The 20,357-nt window shown below is 46.8% G+C and overlaps 1 protein-coding gene across 4 annotated transcripts in view; it reads right to left on the bottom strand.

Moving 5' to 3' along the window:
* The window catches only part of garnl3 (GTPase activating Rap/RanGAP domain like 3), a 97,516-nt gene extending 83,256 nt beyond the window's left edge, over window positions 1-14,260 (bottom strand). For all 4 annotated transcript variants that reach the window (XM_018740469.2, XM_018740472.2, XM_018740470.2 and 1 more), the window contains exon 1: window positions 13,781-14,260. In XM_018740469.2, coding sequence (XP_018595985.1) covers window positions 13,781-13,881 — 101 coding nt within the window. In that variant the 5' untranslated portion in view covers window positions 13,882-14,260. The remainder of the gene's footprint in view (window positions 1-13,780) is intronic.
* Window positions 14,261-20,357: the final 6,097 nt, after the last annotated feature.

The following is a 20,357-nucleotide window of genomic DNA, read 5'->3' as shown; positions in this document are numbered from 1 at the left end:
CACACACTATAAGTGACCCTGAACAGTGTGTATGTACCTTGTTAAAGGGTACCACAGGAGGAGGTGGGATTCACTATGCCACCAACTACCCAGCTAATACCAGCACACATCATAACACACAAATAATGCTGCAAATGCACAGAGTAAGAATAGTGGTGTGAGAAGATGTGGATTCGACCCCTGCTCAGTCTGTGTGGAGCTTGCATGTTCTCCCCATGTCTGTGTGGGTTCCCCCTGGGTGCTCTGGTTTCCTCCCACAGTCCAAAGAGAAGCCATTCAGGTTCCCCTGTAGTGTGTGAGTGACAGTGTGTGTTCCACTGATGTATGGATGAGTGACCCATTGTAAGTAGTGTATCTAGCAGTGTAAGTCACCACGGTGAATAAGGTGTGTGGGCTGATAACACTACACAGAGTTCGTTGAATGCTGCTTTGGAGAAAAGCGTCTGCTAAATAAATACATGTAAATGTACTTAGAGAGATCTCAGCATCCTCTGCAGGGATGTAACAAGAAACCTGCTGCCTCATAAGTAACTGAAGTGCCTTCGTCCAGCGAGCGGCCCTTCTCTTCCTCGGCTGCCAGAACTCACCCTTCCAGGCACGGTCCCTGGGATTCGCCCGCAGCCGAACGTTACCTTTAAAATTTAATTATTCAATTATTCAAAATCTAATGCAATTATGTTACATTTTAAATGGAAACACGGCATGCCTTTTGCTAGAGGCAAAGGTTAGCCCAGCTGACCACGTTTAATGAAAAGCCATCGTCGGTCGCGTCCATTGACGTAATGACATTTTCGGCGACCCACTTGATAGCACGCTGGCATTTGGCCGCGCCAGACGTGGAGCTCAGGGCGGAATCTTAATGAGGCCCACAACCCCTGGCTGGGGTGGCTTGGGGGGGCTGGCTGGGGTCGTGGGAGCTTCGGTACTTCACCGCAAAAGAGTGAATTACAGTCCTTATATTAGACGTTGGGGGACACATTGATGCGGCTGGGTATTTACCGCAGCCGTTCCAAATCTAGCACGCCGTCTAGGAGCGTAACGACTTACCTGGGATTTGAACACAGCACACTCTAGCCTGTAGTACCTCAATTTACTTAGATTTGTGGTCCCCCGCTCTCGAACCGCACTTGCAACACGGAGGAGCTTTTGCCGCGGCGTCCGTCTCAGTCCTGCCCCCTGCTGGACATCAGCGAGCTTCGCGGGGCGTCGGGAGCCACGGCGACGGGGGAGCCCAGTGCAAAACGCAGCCAGAAAAAGCTCCGCGCAAAATTTGTGCGATAACACTCTTCGGTTTTACTTTTTCTGTGAAATGACGAACGCGCGATACTGAAGCGGACAAAATCACCGAGCCGAACGGCAGATGCCGTACCGTAAATCCGTAGGAAACCGCTAGGAGGCAGCGAGACAAATAGGCGGCACTCTTGTGAAATCCATCACTTACAATATGGCCGTTTTCTATGCAAATAAAATAAATATGCACAGCTGCACACTGGCGAAGGAAATTAATCAAGTTATTTGCACGGTTTTCTTTCTCCCAGCACTTTGGTGTCTCTACACAGCTGATGGACATGATGTGCAGGCAAATTCATTACACTAGTGGCTCTAAATTGCCCTTCCCAGGATCGACCTCGGGATCAACCCAGCCTTGAGTAAGATAAGCAGATAACAGCTCCCAATAATCAATGAACGGATCGATGGAAATTACTTTCGCTCCTTTTAAGTACGGATGGTTTCGCAATCACGACGCACCTAATTTTCAACAATTATAATCATCAGACAGGAAACAATTTCTCACGGCTAATTCTGGGAAACTCGCGAGCTGAAAGCTGGCTCCAGTAAGTGCGCCGAAGACCCGCCATGTGTGAAATTAACTGTTGACTGAGGTCTGTTTCATTCCTGGAGATGAAATCTGTGCATACTAACCTGCAACTGGGTCTATCGGTTTGCATGAAGTACTACGAAAGCGGTTATTGAATTTCAGAGCGAGCAATCGCAACGCGAACGCAGCAGTCCCGAGCAACAGGTAGTCAGGGCTACTGCCGCAACAGGACTTTTGGAAATTTAAGTCCTGAGATCAGGCATGCCTTATGCAGAAAACATCATGCACACGCATCAGATTATTAGGTAACACGTGGACCGCCACGCACGCGCAACCGCGGAACACGTAAAGCGCTGCAGGAGGAGGCCCCAGGAGGCTCTTTCGCACAGATTGCCATGGTAGTGAGAAAGGAGGTGCACCCATAATGGAGAAGTTCTCCACCGGTCAAGGATCAGCTTCAGATCAGTTCCTTCAAGGTCCCTCATTGTTTTCTCCTGCTGGTTGCTTTTCTAGCCTTTAAACTCCCTGTCATCGACGCTCCCCATCGGTCCTCACAATAAATATTAATTAGGAGGTTTTATAAGGAACATATAGCGCTGGAAAGATGCCCTCGAAGACCTGGACCTCTGCAGCCATAGCGTGTACAGAGTGTCACTCTGTGCGTGTCCAAAAGATGGAGCAATTCACCCTCACAGCGGCTTGGGCCTTTCACATCTTCAGTTCTTATTCACTTCCTCCGTCACACAGAAGTGCAAATTATTAAACCACCATTGTTTTACAAAAGAAATAGATTATATAGTACATTTTCTATCAGTATGAACTAAAATCAATCTCTGCAAATTTACATTCAGCTGATGCTTTTCTCCAAAGCAACTTACAGTGTTGAGGTTACACTTATTTACCCATGTGCACAGCTGGGTAATTTTACTGGAGCAATTTAGAGTAAGTACCTCGCTCAAGGGTACTACAGGCAAAGAGGGGGAGTAAACCTACAACCTTTGGGTCCAAAGGCAGAAGTTCAAACCACTACACTGTCAGCTGTCTCCATATAACCTGATATGACAAATGGTGCCATATCAGACTTTCTACACACACACACACCAACACAGGGCGCAAGGCTGGAGGGGGAGGGGACACACCCAGGACAGGACACCAGTCTGTCACAAGGCACCCCAAGCAGGACTCAAACCCCAGACCTGCCACACAGCAGGACCCAGCCAAACCCCCAGCACCCCCACTGTTTTAAACTGAATTCAGTATTTTCGCAAAGATAATTGAAATAGATTGTTTCGTGCGCTGAATGCGTTGGAATGAATTATATACAACAGATAAAAGCCTAACGCTATGAGCACTGATTGACCTTTAACGTCAGTGGGGAAAATTCAGCACTAAGATTGCATGTGACATGCAGAACTGAAATGTAAATATTTCCTTATGAATTGCTATTAGATAATTAATTATTTGGAAGAATGAAATTGTATGGATGGCTAGTCTCATATACGGACATCACTTGTACCAGTACAGCATTCATTACATGGGAAAGTAATAAAAGAGCACTTCTGTTATCATTATTTATTACCACTCTACTCGAATAGCATATTCCTGCTCTGACTATGACACATTTTTGTCCTGTTAGCTGACTTTCTGTAGAAGGTCCTGGCATGGGCAGAGCAGTGGTTAAGGACACCTAATGATTGCCAGTTCAGGCCTCATGTCTTGCCTGCAATACCCTTCAGCAAGGTACTTAACCCAAATTTGCTTCAGAACCCTAACCCAACTGTATAAATAGACAAAAGTAGAAGTCATTTTGGGGTGGAAATCACAAAAATGATTCCCTTATTGTGTGTGCTTCCTTTCTTACAGGGACAGAAGGAAATAACAGGCCGATACTTATGGGCTGCTTGGTTTGTTAGAGGTGGATTATAATGAAACCTTTTTAACCTGTGAACTGGGAAGGCACTGCCTTCAACAAAATGCTGCCCAGTTCTGATTCTATAGTTTTGAGCTCAAACACAGACTTTCTGAACCGCTTGTTCCATATGGGGTCACGGAGCCTAACCCGGCAACTCTGGGCGTAAGGCTGGAGGGGGAGGGGACACACCCAGGAGGGGACGCCAGTCCATCGCAAGGCACCGCAAGTGGGACTTGAACCCCAGACCCACCAGAGAGCAGGACCCGGTCCAACCCACTGCACCATCCTTGAGCTCAAACAGTGGGCCAGAATTATTCCTAAAGTTTTATATATATTATATAAAGTGTGCCGAATATTGTCTCAGGACACGTGAAGAGCTGTGTGAATGCAATGTGCTGCTCTGCGTCACAGATTACTGCAGGTGGAATTAATTCCACCTTTTAAGTTATCAGCAGCCCCATAATTTATACCCAGACAGTGGAGTTTGTAATAACATTTCAGTACAGAGATACAGCATCACTATTTCAAATGAAGCCTCTAAGTTTCGTCAAAGAGCTATTTCTTTACCTTCATCCTCAGTTTGCGCTTTCAGTCTGCAGGGCACCGCAGTGTTGGAATGACAAGAAAACAGGAAGCATGGCATTTTTCTTGATTTGGGCAATTAATTATTCAGAGAGCCGCGACATCAAAGGATGACAGCACCTGAACAACAATGTACCACATGCATGCTGCCGTGTTTCAAACTAAGCACTAAATGCTGTGATGTTCAATTCATGCACTCTTGCTGTACATTTTTTTTCCTGTGTTAGAAATAAGTAATCTAGGGGTGGCACGATGGCACAGCGAGTAGCGCTGCTGTCTCAGAGCACCTGGGTGGTGCGAAAGGACATGGGCTCGATCCCCACTCGGTCTGTGTGGAGTTTGCGTGTTCTCCCTACGTCTGCGGGGGTTTCCGCTGGGTGCTCTGGTTTCCTCCCACACTCCAAAGACACGCTGTTGCGATTCACCCATAGTGTGTGAGTGACAAAGAGTGTGCGTTCCACTGATGTATGGATGAGTGACCCAGTGTAAGTAGTGTATCTAGCAGTGTAAGTCACCGTGGTGAATACGGTGTGTGGGTTCATAACAAACACTACATAGAGCTCTGCTAAATGAATAAAAAATGTAACCGTCACCAGAGAATTGTGGCTATGACAGGGGCCCACCTGATGGCGAAGGCCAGTCAAAGGCCATATGGCTCATGGTAACACCACAACTTTCTGTGGCATCTACTCACACATTCAGAGGCCTCATGCTGTTCTTCCCCCGTCCGCTTTGGAAAGTTCATCTTATTTTTGTACCCGGCTCCCCTCCGCCAGGGCCCCGCGGTGACTTTAAACAAGCAATGCTGGATGTTTGCACAGAAGTTGAAAAGAAAGGCACCGGCGGGGGAATTGGCTCGCGGTACATCTTTAACCGCTGGCATTTTAATTGCTGGTCAGATAAATACATGCTCATTCCTCCCTGGGAAGTGTCCAGGTCACTTAAGCAAGAAAAGTACCCAGGCCTATTTTCCTGGCACCATTTCTAGCTCACTATAATACATAAGTGTGTGCCTTTAACATTTAAATTGAAACAGATGTTAGAGCGGAATAAAGTTTATGTATGCCTGTAATCAAGCAGGGTTTTCTGTTATTTGTATTTATGTCGTCTTTTTTTTTTTTCTTCTGCAGCAAATTAGCCGTGCGCACTTCATTGTGCAGAACATACAGCTGTGAATGATTATGCAAAAAAAGAAAAAAAAAAAAAGTAGGCAAATAAAAACCTCCATCAGTCCTATTCAGTAATACAAAAATAACAATACTAGCAATGAAAGGCTCTCTGCACTTTACAATAGCAGCCCTGTTCCTGGAGAGCCTAACTAAATGCATCATTAGAAATATTCGCTTTCCACAAATTTTCTTTCCTCCAAAACATGCACACATGCATTTAAACACTGATTTTATACCAAACAAACATAAGAAGAAAACATAACTAGATGTGAAATAATTTCTTTTTTTTTTTTTTTTTTTTTAAATCTGCAGTCTCTCTGGTTTCGTATGAGATCTCTACATTTTGTGGACTGATTAAAATGTGGGGTGGTACGGTGGCACAGAGGGTAGCACAGGCACCTCACAGCTCCTGGGCTGTGGGTTTGGATCGAGCATTGTTTGTGCGGAGTTTGCGCATTCATGTGGATTTCCTTCAGGAGCTCTGGTTTCTTCCCACAGCCCAGAGATCTGCAGTTCAGGTGAACTGGTGCCTCTAAATTGCCGTGTGTGTGTGTGTGTTGATTATCCAGTGATGTACTGGCATCCCTCTCTGTCCCCATGTACACTGCCTCACACCCTTCACTTCCAGGATGGGCTCCAGACAACCTTAACCCTGCGAAAGCCATGTGGTTATTTGCAATGGATGGATTTAATAATACAACGTAGGAGTATTGTGGTTCTGACTTGACATTAACCCTTTGTGTGCTCAAGACTGTTCAGGGGAAGTGTGATCACTCAAGACCAAAGAAGGCTGCAAGGTCCTTCTGAAAAGATTCCATTTTCAGCAGGACCTGCTTATTTGCAGAAGACAGCGATCTTACAGGTCTTGCTTATTCTGACACTGTTTCTTCAGTTGGTGGGTGGCACTGTGGTGCAGCAGGTTTGGCTGGGTTCTGCTCTCTGGCGAGGCTGGGGTTTGAATCCCGCTTGGGGTGCCTTGTGATGGATTGGCGTCCCATCCTGGGTGTGTCCCCTCTCCCTCCAGCCTTGTGCCCCGTGTTGCCGGATTAGGCTCCAGCTCACTGTGACCCCACTTGGGACAAGCGGCTTCAGTGTGTGTGTGTGTGTGTGTGTGTGTGTGTGTGTGTGTGTGTGTGTGTGTGTGTGTGTGTGTGTGTGTTAGTTCCTTATGTGAACTGAATAAGACAAGACAGATGAAGGTTAAGCAAAGTACGTGGCTACGAGTGACCTGGCATGCTGGCCTTGTTTAAATATAGACAAGCAGTGCTCTGGGTTAGACACACAACGCAATGGGAAAGCTGCCGTGGTTTAAACACACAGCTGTTGGCAGGAATGGACAGAGGGAGTCCTTGTTGTGCCTTGACTTTCCCAGCAGCTTGTCTGATCTGAGTTCCTGGCTCAAGGACCACTGGCAGCAGGGAAACGTTGGGGGCCCACGTGGAGACGACAACACATTGCTGGAAAGTCTCTCCGATGTTCAGGAATACGTGTCTCAGACAGCACTGAGGCTGCTGTGATTTTAGCCTAAATTGTGAATTTCAGTTTCGCATAAACAGGGGGCAGGGGGGCACAGTGGGATGAACCGGGTCCTGCTCTCCGGTGGGTCTGGGGTTCAAGTCCCGCTTGGGGTGCCTAACTGGCGTCCCATCCTGGGTGTGTCCCCTCCCTCTCCAGCCCTTCGCCCTGTGTTGCTGGGTTAGGCACCGGCTCCCCGCGACCCCATATGGGACAGGCGGTTTAGACGATGTGTGAGTTTCGCATGAAATAAACATTGCTGGCCTAGCATCAACACTAGTAATAATTGCGATCAACCAAAAACAAAAAAAACTCATAATTAACAAAACCACAGGAAAAAGCAAGAAGTGTGATTTCACGTGATTGGACAATAGCAGACAAAGGTTAAAGATGGCAGGTGTTGAAAGATCCAGAAGCGTGTGTCCGCACAGGTATTAATTATTCATTTACCCGATGCTTTTCTCCAGGGTAACTTACAATATTAGGTTACTTCTAAATATTTATACGGCAGTGTGTTTCTTACTACTAAATCAGCCTAAGTACCTTTCTCAAGGGCAAAGCAGCAGGAGCGTCGTCTCAGACCCCGGTTCTTTGATTCCAGGGCAACCGCTGTAATCTTTACGCTGCCAGCCGCCCCCCTGCGTTAAGCCTTTACTAAGTTGTGCGCTTATTCACCACCGGGATTTTCTGTTAGTCACACGTGAGGTTTTCATACATTACCGTCTCCTTGATGTCCACAGTCAGACTGGGGTGGGAGATGGAACCGGAGGGGAGCCATGTGCGCACACACAGCCACACACACACACACACACACACACACACACACACACACACACACACACACACACACACGCACCTGCCAGCCGCTAACAGAATGACACACATCAGAAGGACACAGCCCGGTCCTGAGAAATACCAGCCTGCGCAGAGACACCGACATAGAGATTTGCACTCAAACAAATAAACGTTCTCATTTCTCTCTCCTTCACAGTTGCAAATACACGAGCGCTAACAGCGCAGCTGAATCTGCCTCCGGAGGAGATCAGGACTTCAAACAGCGTCTGCAAAGGCTGATAATCCCCAGCTCTCCCGGAAGAATACTATCTGCCCATAGTTACTCACGTGGAATGCAGGCGGGGGCCTGGGAACTCCCTCTTTTAAAGCGGAGAACAAAAAAAAAAAAAAAAAGACGAATTTGTTCTATAATCTGCATGTGAAAATGGTAAGATATGAGATGGAGCACAAAGGCGCGGGACATTTTTGGACAGATTAAGATGGTTTCATTTCCGTTACGCAGTTCGAGCTGGAACGTACCTCGAAAACTAAGTTTAAGAATAATTAATTGGCACACGCGCGTTGTCCGAAGCCGCTTGCCCCAAGGAGGGTCGCGGCGAGCCGGAGCCTTACCCGGCAACACAGGGCGCGAGGCCGGAGGGGACACACCCAGGACGGGACGCCAGTCCATCACAAGGCACCCAAAGCGGGACTCGAGCCTCTGACCCGCCGGAGAGAAGGCCCTGGCCGCACGCCTCAATTAATTGGCAGTGCTTGCCAATTAAAGGACGTTTTCTCTGAGATCTGCTGCGCATGCGTTGCCCTTGAAATGCACGACACACAAAGGAACGGGAAAGACGGAGCTTTTAGGATGCACTCCCAGAATGCGGGATTACAGTTTAAACTGAATTCACAAAAAGAGAAACATGTTTAACCAACTGCTGTGCTAAGACACTTTGCTGGGCTCATAAAAGCACATCATCCTCTTACTCATATCCACCCCCCCCCCAACCATAAACTTGCTACAGTAACAGCACTTTTTGTTTACCACGGCAGCGCCTCCAAATACAGTCGAAATTTTAGTCATCTAACATCAGATTAGCATTGACTATCACGGCAGTGGGTGCACACTGAACATTTCATCACTGGTCCTGCGGTCCACCTTCAGGGTTGCACAGCAGGTCCGTTCGATCTCCGCTCACCACCACAGCTGCAGCAACATACTCATTCTGAACTGCACCAGGGAAACACCAGCTTACATAAAAGGCACAGATATTTTAACTCTCTTGGGATAGAAACCATCAGCTAAGCAACTCATCAACAAAGCAGCAGAGGGTTGGGTGTGTCCTCACCCAAAATTTCCTAGATGATCTCACTCAAATGTACAAAGCGCAGGTGGCTCGATTTCTGGGCCCACAATAATTTTTGAGCGAGACTAGCTCCACACTGAGTCACCGCGGGCATGTTTGCCAGGGTACGAAGCACGGAGGAGTGAAATATTGAACGGAACCCTGAACTCCGGTGATGACATCATCGTCTGATTCCAAAATATGACTTCAGCTGGCTTCTCTTCACATGCCCTCATGCGCATTAGAAATAGTTTCCAAACAGTAAATTCACCAAACATGCACTAGAATGAAATCAAAACATTTCACAGTATGACTTTTTTATATTACACATCTTACAGTGCACATGAACACATCATCAGCGAGGAAATCTGGGGTCATGGGGTGTTTCAGGTCTTTCAACATCAGACCCCGTTGCTCAGTTGACCCAACCAGGGTTTGTCAGGACCCAGCCTACATCTAAGTAGCGCTACTTTGAACCCATAGCTTATTTCTTTACCTACCTACGAGATGCCCTCTCCACAGCCTCAGTAACAACTCTTACAGCCTTCCTCCTCTGGCTACACTACATACTAAAGGCCCAATACAAAGAGTTACCTGCCAAGTCCCTGAAGATTTGTCCTGCAGCCTTCTGGGCACCACTGTCCCCCCAGTCCCATGCACTTTGCCATGTCTCTTTCATTAGCCTCTTCCATCTGTTCTTCTCAAGGAACTGTAAGTCATGAGATGACTTGCATAGATGCTTCTGAGAGCAATGCAATGTCTGGCATCAGAGATGTCTCTGTGACAGTGGCTGGATAATGGAAAGTTACACTGAGGGCACTTTGTCCTTACCGGAAAAGATTGTGGCCTACCTGAGTACATCAGCTGCCAATTTCCTGCCATCACAAGGAGCCCTGAACTGGCACTGGGTACCGATTCTGCTCTTTTACCTTCCTTGACAATCTCTATGGCCTGCCTTGCTAGTTGGCAGGCCCTATGGTGTACTCTCCCCACACTGATGGACTCTGCCACCACCTTGAGCAGCTGGTTGTGGCACCAACAATGGCAGCACTGCCTTAGTGCTTCTAGGGAGCTGCTGAAGACATGCTCCAGCAATGCTTTGAACATAATGGGAATAACGGAGAAAAAACTTTCCCAAACTATACAAGTCGGATGGACAAGGCATCCATCAATCCATCCATCCATCGTCAACAAGCCTGGCGTAAGGCTGAAGGGGGAGAGGACACACTCAAGACGGGACACCGTCCATTGCAACGCACCCCAAGCAGGGCTCAAACCCCAGACGCGCCACACAGCGGGCAGCGGCTGAACTCACCATGAGTTCACTGAACACGCCCCCAACGGACAAGGCAGCACGTTCTAAATTCTCTGGATAAAGAACTTAATACAGTGGGGCTCTGCTCTCCATCGCTCTGCCCATGAGAGCTTGCATTCAAGAGCTTGTTCCCACTTTGTCCACGCTCCCTGCTGCATATCCACACCATCCTACACAACCATTCTTCTTGAATCCCTCAAGCTGCTATAAAACCACATGCCAAAGCTCTTTGGTGGCTTCTCCATAAAGGATGGAATCAGTACACTCTCTATGCTAAAGCAGAACTTATCAGTAGGTTTTCTTATCTTCAATGGCTGTGATCTGGACTTTGCTGGCTTAAGACGTATCCTAGCCCATGTCATAAGCCTCTGCAGCCTCTGCAAAACCTATATCCTGGGACAGATGGAGTCACTGTGAAGCCATCATCACACATATAAAAGTATGACTTAAAGTGGCAGGATGATGTGACCACTGGACCACTTTTTCTAGGGGAGACAATCACATTTCATTATTTCATAGGTACAGCAGTACTTTTATTTATAAACCTGGATATGTAACAAAATTAGATTTAGCAGCATGTTTACAGCTAATAGATTAACATCCCGCAACTGTACAGCTAATAGATTGAATAGACAACACACACACAAACACACACACTGTTTGAACCGCTTGTCCCATACAGGGTCGCGGGAAGCCGGAGCCCAACCTGGCAACACAGGGCGAAAGGCCGGAGGGGGAGGTGACACACCCAGGACGGGACGCCAGTCCGCCGCAAGGTACCCCAAGCTGGACTTGAACCCCAGACCCACCGGAGAGCAGGACCTGGTCCAACCCACTGCGCATTACTGTACCTGTAATCACAGAAGTGCAAACACGACTGCACCCACCATCCCAACAGAATGCAAAGCCTTTTGCTCATCTATTTTTAAAGCCCAGAGGTTGCAGCGGATTTCCCCAGCAGGGCTGAAAACTCCTAGTGATACGATCACAGCCCTGACCCCTACGCTGTACAATCAAACACACAAAGATTGCCGGCCCTTTTGCGAGCACACGTCAGCATGCAGACCCCTCTGCGAGTACAAGTACGCGTCACACACACAACCACCTTCTTATAAATGACTTTATAAGAGTGTTGGACAGATCAGTAATTTACACAGTTCTGTGAGACATTAATAATTCTGCAAATATATGGAAGGTGACATTTTGCATCGCCTCTGACATTTACAGTAGATGCAAAACACCAACATGGGTCCAAATAATGTCTACAGCCTATTTTCCTCGGCTATAAAATAGATGTACTGTTTCTGCACTGTAACGTTAACTTTTGTGATCCGGCAAGCCTTGTTAGCACCATCCCCCTAAATCTAACATTATTACAATCTTTCCAAGAAAAGTGACAGATGAATGTAGAACCTTGGGCTATTCTTAGGCAGCAGTCACACAGAATATATTACATTTATTCGTTTAGCAGATGCTTTTCTCCAAAGTGACTTCCAATGAACTTTATGTAGTGTTAGCAGCCCACACACCTTATTCAGCAAGGTGACTTACACTGCTAATACACTACTTACAATGGGTCACTCATCCATACAGCAGTGGAACACACTCTCTATTACTCACACACTAAAGGTGAATCAAAACAGCATGTCTTTAGACTGTGGGAGGAAACCAGAGCACCAAGGGGAAACCCACACAGACAGAGAGAGAGAACATGCAAACTCCACACAGACTAAGCAGGGATCGAACCCATGTTCTCTCACCCTACCCAGCAGCGCTACTTGCTGTGCTACAATGCAGCCCATGACATCGGTACTGAAGTCTTCTTATTGTAACATCACTGTCACTCACATGGTTTACTCTGGTTTATTTGTTTATAGCAACGGGTTCACAAATACGGATGCAATGATTCATTTCTAAATTATACTTTTAAAACAGGAAAGCAGCACCACTTCAGAAATGTGTGTGTTTTTTTTTAATGAAACCGTCACAAAATGATGGTAAACCAATCACATTTGCTGTTACGCGAACTGTAGTTATCATCCATATTAGCAGTAAAGCAGCGATATGCGAACAGTAAGAAACGTACCAGTCTATTACCGCACTGCTGTGCTGCCATCTAGCGGCTGAATACGGTGCATTAAAAAAAAAAACAATCTGGCGATGTGCAACTTATAATGGAGAAACAATAAAATTAATAAATGAAAACGACATTTAATGACACTTATATCAACGACCGAGCGGTAAGAAAGTTGACTCTGCATTCATGTGACTAAATACCCAGACAGATGGTTTAAGTATTTATTCATATATTATTGGAAAGCACAAGTACACATACAGACTCAGAGGAGAGAGATAATAAATAAACCGCACAAGCCGCCCTTAGGCTCTTTTACAGCAGCCTATACACAGTGATTTGTCCAGCCTGAAGTGTGTTTGTGTAAATGCAGGGGGATAATTTCGCTGGGGACGTGCGGGGCTGCTGCTGCTGTTGAGGAACACGGGTGTGTAACGCGTCAGTGTTTCTGCGGCGGTACTGCAGCCGTTCTCCGGCAGCCCACCCCGAACCGAACCGAACCCGAGCCCTCGGTGTCCAGGAGAAAAGAAAAAAAAAAAACAAAAACCAAGAACACACACACACCCACTTCAAACAGTCCCGGGCAGCCGTTTCTGCGGCTCCACACCCACGAACGCCTCGCGCTTGCCTCGCGCGGGGCGTTTCGCGTGGCCGAGGGCCACCGGCACCTCGCAAACCATTTCTCACTTCGCTCAGGCGCACCAGCCTGGCGGGCAGGCGGGCAGGATCTAGTAGAATCATTACTGCCGCATCCACCAGCAGCAGCAGCAGCAGCAGCAGCAGCTCCGGCGAAACGCGACTCTTGTGGAAGTTGCGCTCCTCCGCCCGGTGCGTCTCCAGCACTTACATAAAAGAGCGCGCGGCGCAGAACGGGCTGAACTAGTAGGGGGTCCGGCAGCAGCAGCGCTCCAGAAGACGTGGAACATAAACATAATAATAAAAAGCAGGGGTCGCGGGGACGCGCCTGTTGTTGGTGTGGCAGGGGGATAATAATAAGCGATCGCTTGTGTGAAGTGCGTCGAGAAGGACAGACAGACAGCATCCCCCCACCAGCCAGGCCCCCCGGAGCGGTCGAAGCCCCTTTTCCCGCAGAGAAGCCCGCGCACCCGGGATCCCAGCAGCGGCGCTGGGTGCAGCCAGGTGTTTCTCTCTCTCACACACACACACACACACACACACACACACACACACACACACACACACACACACACAGCGCAACACACGCACAGCCTCCGAGCTCAGGTGCGGCCGACGGTGCGGCGAGGACCCACCTGGTGATCTCGAAGCTGCATCCCTTCCTGAGCAGCAGCGCTCTCTTCCTCATGATGCCCGCCTTCTCCCTGCCCAGGTACGCATTAACATCCGAATTCATGAGTCCCGCGGCTGCCCACAACCAATAAATAATATAGTGATAATAATAAGAAAAAAAAGATAAATAAATAAATCAGTGATTAATGACGGCTCCTGCACGATTAACGCACAGACAGAGAGGCCAAAAAGCACCGCTGGCAGAAAGAAACGAAGAGAGCAACTGCTCGCACGCAACTACTTAAAAAAATAGTTTCCTTCATCCACGAAAGCAACGGTCCCAACATTTAAACTCGTGCAATGGCAGGTGTGCTGTTCGGCACCTCCATCCAAGGCAACTCAGGGTTCTGGGCTCCTGGCGAAAAGGACGCGAATTGCACCTGTCCCGCTTCACATGCAGCGCTAGCGAAGGGGAAAAGGTGAGGGTGTGCGGTCGAGTCCCCGGCGAGCTGTCAGTGTAGCGGGCTGAGCGAGACGATCGCCACTCCCTGAACCTCGGCAGCGGCGTCCGCGGGGTCCTAAAGTCCTCCACGTATTCTTGAGGCTTGACAACAAGCAGAGCGAGGCGCTGCTGCTGTCAGACAGAGCACCGTTACTAATCCGTTATGAGTAACCTTTTTTTGTCAAATAAATACTGTTGTATTGTTAACCAGTGACAAATAACCTGTGATAAACGAGTGAAATCAGTTATAATGAGATTATCTATCTATCTATCTATCTATCTATCTATCTATCTGAGTCACAATTAATCATTTATACAGCTGGGTGTTCTTACTGTATCAGTGTAGGAGTACCTTGATCAAGGGCACAATGGTACAATAGGGATTCAATCTAAGAACCTCCAAGACTGCAGGGTAGCAGCCTTAGCAAGAACACTACTAATAGCGCGTAGCAGTTCGATCTTTTCCAGAAAAATAAATACGAAATAGAACTTTTCAGTTCCCCACCAAGTTGATAAATAAAGATCAGTCTCACAGATATCATTCACAACATTGGACGCTGGGCTTGAAGGCACTGCTATTTATGAGGCTTTAAGGACAAATTCATAGCATTGCAGGAATTTAGGGTTAGGGGGAGATCTTGAGATCAAATCCTGAATCACTTCTTATAGTTAAATAGCTGCAATGGAGGTATTTTGTAGTTGCAATTGCATGCAAAATGGGAACCTTGCCAAATATTAGGTTTCACTTGCATTTTGCAGACAATTAATGTTTACATAGGATACTACAGTGGGCATGGTGGCACGGTGGGTTCAGCCAGTATCTGCTGTGTGGCGGGTCTGGGGCTCGAGCCCTGCTTGGGTGCCCTGGGTGTGCCCTTGTGCCTTGCGCTGCTGGGTGAGGCTCCGGTTTGCCACGACCCTGTTTGGGACAAGCGGTTGTTGATGATGGATGGATATGATACTACAGTGAGATGCCTATGTTAATTTCTTATGCCAGGGAACTTTTTGCTTGAGGTTGTGTAACTGTTGGATATTCTTCTCTCTGACACGGTCTCTGTCACATGACAGTCGATGCAAGTGGCCCATCATTTAGCCAACTGATCGATGACATGCAGGATGACGACTATCACGATATACAATTTCACATCAAATTGTGCTTCCAGAGAAGAGCCCTCCTTAGAACGGCAGACCTGGTGAAGACAGGGGGTTTGTTGAAGAGTACAGCAATTGTGACTCTTGCATGGCTCAAACCACGAAGCCTGAGCTCAGGGTGGCTGGGATCCCGTTCATTCATAGTTGCTTTTTTAAGCACAGTGTAAACGGTATCAGATGTGCTATCGGCAGCCAAGCTCCACTGGGAGGGAGGCTTTTCCGCTGAGCCGAGCTCCGTGGGATGGAGCGTGAACTTTCCGTGTTAGGCTGGGGAGTGTGTGTGGGGGGGAGGGGGTGCATGCTGTTGCCCGTGGCCCTGAGGCAGTTCCCTTTTCCCCAGGATCAATATGAGCTCCAGCCCTGCCTTGTCATTACGCTGCTGCAGTTAATGTGAGCATTCTCTCTGCTTCATACAATGCGCTACCACTGCAGTTTATTTTCTCTATAACACTGGCCCCTTTACATGAATATCATTTCTACAAATAAATCTGTGGCAATGAGTGCTTTCTTGTGCCATCATTGATAAAAAACCAAAGGCATTTTCTATTTCTTCAAAATGCTTCATGAGAGAGTTTTATTCAAGGAATCAGTGAGTATGTGCAGAAACATAGCAAACCATTTCACTCTATTATCAGATGTGAACAAAATCATCCTCTTTTTATGTAATCGTGGCTATATTAAGTGCATTTTTGGTATAAGGAAAACAGCTTTTTGGCTGAAAATAGTGAAACAAATTTCATGGTTTTGGGAACTTATTGTTTTCACCATTATTTTAGGGGATATTCAAATATTGTCTATACTCTTCCATTGGTGCAATTTCGGACTTGCTATACCCAGCAATTTACATGGTTTTCTATCCCTTAGAGGTAGGCTTGCTGTAAGTATTGCTCAACAAATCAACAAAAATTCCCATTTAATAAGCATTTAATATATTATACCAGATCCTTCTAATACCCCTTGAACTGTGATTCTGCTGGATTTTATAGGAAGAAAAAAGCTTTTCATTTTATCTTTATACATTAAGGCACATATATTGCAATTTGTTTGAGATGTTTATTTTGAGCGGGGGTGCGGTGGCGCAGTGGGTTGGACCGCAGTCCTGCTCTCCGGTGGGTCTGGGGTTCGAGTCCCGCTTGGGGTGCCTTGCGGCGGACTGGCGTCCCGTCCTGGGTGTGTCCCCTTCCCCCTCCGGCCTTACGCCCTGTGTTGCCGGGTAGGCTCCGGTTCCCCGTGACCCCGTAAGGGACGAGCGGTTCTGAAAATGTGTGTGTGTGTGTGTGTGTGTGTGTGTGTGTGTGTGTGTGTGTGTGTGTGTGTGTGTGTGTGTGTGTTTATTTTGATTTGGTAAACAGCATGTGACTGAAGTATCTGGAATTGCAGCAATGAAAGTTCAAAAGTTGCATTATAGTACTTTATCCTTTGATTTTTGAAGCTTAATCACAACACAGCATTGGCTTTGAAAAAGCACATCAGTCCGGTTTCCAAGGTTTCATAAAAGCCGGCAATAACTGTTTTCCTCGTGTTCTGGTATGAATTTACAAATAATGGTTCGGCCTGTTGTTGACAAAAATACAAGTACATTTGCCTGGCTATGTATTTCAGGACTGACTGCTGCAGCAAGACAGTCATTGCAGTTTGTTTCTGATATTGCTTTTATTCTATGATGCCCCACACTGCAGTGATAATTGTTCACTTACTTCAGAGAAGACTTCTCAGTAACAAAATAAGGAGCATAAAACAGCAGAAAACCTGTAGTGATGGTACAAAAAGTACATGGATACTTTAATAGAGTGGGGGTGCGGTGGTGCAGTGGGTTGGACCACAGTCCTCCTCTCTGGTGGGTCTGGGGTTCGAGTCCCGCTTGGGGTGCCTTGCGACGGCCTGGCGTCCCGTCCTGGGTGTGTCCCCTCCCCCTCCGGCCTTACGCCCTGTGTTACCGGGTAGGCTCCGGTTCCCCGTGACCCCATATGGGACAAGCGGTTCAGAAAATGTGTGTGTGTGTGTACTTTAATAGACAGCAAACAGCTGTAAGAATAAAATGTAAATAACTGCCCATATGGTAGACTTCACACGTTCCTCTCACAAGCAATTAAAGGGAGAAAGAACCTGTGTCCTTCCTCAGCTGAACACACTCCTGGACCAATCAAAGGGACAGAGGTGTGGAATTATACACGGGGGCACCAGAACAAAACTGCTCACAAAATTATGGCTAAAAACTGATCAAAAACTACAGTCAAGTTCATATGAGTAAAATTTCTCCATAACCGAAATCACGTATTTGGAAGTGAGGAGTCAGTACAGATCATAGCCGCTGCATCTTCCAGAACTGGATGTGCGCCGACACATAAGAGGTTTGAGCTGAGTCTGATAAAAATCTTAATTAGGAAATGCGAAGGGATGAAAGGGCAAGTGGTGTCGCTCAGTCAGACCATGCAGATGCAATGATGGCATGAGTGGAAAGGTACAGCTGCCTGAATGCTGTAATCTGGTTTTGAGCCTTTGACTTGATTTGGGTCTTTTTGTCACACTGAGGTGGTGCGGCAGCCTGAAGGGTCACACAGATCCCCCGTGGCCCGTCACAGATGAATGAGAGCCTCCTCCCAATTAAGTGCAGATGGCTCTCATCTCCTGAACAAGGGAATAAAGGACCGAGGCACTATAAATGGGCCAGCTGTGCTGGGTCGCCGGTAGAGGCTTGCCATCAAGTGGTTGTAATGCTAAAAAGGATGGTGTGATTCCTGTTTATTTTCACTCGTGTGCTGAATTGGATTTTCTTTTATCTGGTTTTGAAATATAAGCTGTTGCTGTTCGGGCCCCATATACAACTTTTTTGTTACAATTTGTCTATGGTTCCCCTACCCCCCCCATAATGAAGTGAAAAGGCAAGAACTAGAAGAGGGATTAAAAAGCTGCAGTTCTAAATCCCGGTACTGGATCTGTTCTTACGGACACTTATATTAACATTTATCCGTTTAGCAGATGCTTTTTTTCAGTCACATATAAATCAAAGAACACAAAAGTGCATTTCACCAACAGATGGAGAGATATAGATGCAGATGCACGATTCTTGAAGTGCAGTCTGTTTATGTCTGTTTATACCATTTAAAGCAGCATACGTTACCTTACGTTAAACAGATGATGTTAAAAACAGCATTACATGAGTAGCAGCATATGGAATTGATAGAAAATACAAAGGTAATGGTTGCAGAAAATGTGATGCAAATTTGCGAAATAGATAGGACATGTGGAGAGAAGTGAGTCTGAAAGAGATGTGTTTTAAGACACTTCTTTTTTCCAGAAAAGTCATTTAACTCGAAACCTTTCTGTAAATTTATCCGACTCCAGTGTTATGCTGCTCTAGGCATTGCCAAGGGAGGTACCTCTTCTGACATAGTTTAGCGCTGCATCCGTTATCACTCACAGAGGATAGCTTTATGAGCCCTTCATTCACCTGGACTCTCATTCTCAGCTGCTGTTTTAACTCCGTCAGCAGAAATGAGTTTCCAAAAATGCGTTAAAGAGAAACAAATCATATGACAGACTTACTGCAAATAAAAAGTTTATATTAAAAAAGCGTTGAATTTCCTCAAATTCTTCCAGGTTCCTTGAATACTTTCTCTGCAATATTTGTCTTGTGTTGCAAAAGGGGAAACTGACCTCTAGCGTTGTTGTGCAAGGTCATCTAACAGTGCTAATACAATTAAATGTACAGTAAGCCTGCTGGAGCTGGGGGCTGAGGTGGGAAGGGTGAAGAATAGCAGGATGTCAAGAGGATTGTTTGACTGCTTTGTAGTCATCAGGAGGAGCGGAAAAAGAAGGGAATCCTTATCTTTTCAGTGTGCGCTGTGGGGACTATGAGCGGAGTCCATGCTGTCGAAGGGAGGCGCACCACTCACTGCGCTTCGGGCAGCTACCCGTAAACCTCCGTCGGCTGACAGTTTGCACCGCCGACATTATGATCAAACGCGAACACGTGAATGATGTGATCTCCACGGTGGTGCACCCAAAACCTTTTCTCCATTTTTAGCATCTTAAGGAAGCCCATTCGGGTGATTATGCAAGACGTGCACTCAGACGACAGTTTAATTTCTGTTGTTTTCCTCACAGGGAAAAGCAGCTTGGTGCAATTTGACTACAAATGCAGTAGCACAGTAACTTGGTTGAACGCACTGTACCAATGACATATACATTTTTTTAATCTAAAATTTCAACTATAATGTAATTATCACAATAATGATCTGAAATGATATTTTCGGTAGTCCTTTGATCCACCCACTGCTTAAATTTCCTGGAGGCTGTAAAGTGATTCCAACAAAGCTCCACACCAAGCCTGGAAGAAGTAAGCAGTGTTCAGACTTTTCCCAAGAAAGAAATGCACAGCTATTTTCATTTAAAAAATGTTCCTTACATGCTCAGCAGCAGTGCCCATCAGAGGACTTGATCCTAAAGCGTTCTGGCTTCATGTTCAGGGCCCGATTCTCCATCCCGTCCACTGTCTTGGCTGAACTTCGGCTGCACGTACGGAATGGCTGTAAAGCGGCGGCTGGCTGACAGCACTGGTTCCAGTGTTGTGCTAACCATGTATCGCTTTAGTCACCGCGTTCTCTGCTGTACCACTGGCAGTCATGCTGTTTCATTTGCCTCCTGCTGGAGGGAGGGCATGTGGGGTCTCCCTGCTGACCGTTCGCTCCATCAACGCACTGGCATGCAGGGTGACCTTCGCATGGTGGCCGTAAGTGTTCAGGGCTCAGGTTTTGGAGAGACGGGGAGCAGTAAAAACCCGAGAGCAAACGGTGCACATACTTATTCTAAGAGAGAACTGCAGTTATTATTAATGAAATGTATATCCGCAATTTCACATATTGGTCTTCAGTTGACTAAAAATTTTTTCCGACTAAAATACACTGTGTCAGAGGTCCAGCTCATCTCTGGGCAGGTTGTGCGGA

This window comes from Scleropages formosus, chromosome 6 (genome assembly GCF_900964775.1).
Source record: "Scleropages formosus chromosome 6, fSclFor1.1, whole genome shotgun sequence".
Lineage (NCBI taxonomy): Eukaryota > Metazoa > Chordata > Actinopteri > Osteoglossiformes > Osteoglossidae > Scleropages > Scleropages formosus.
Note: the sequence above shows the minus strand (reverse complement) of the source record. Positions and strands in the feature narration are given on the sequence as shown.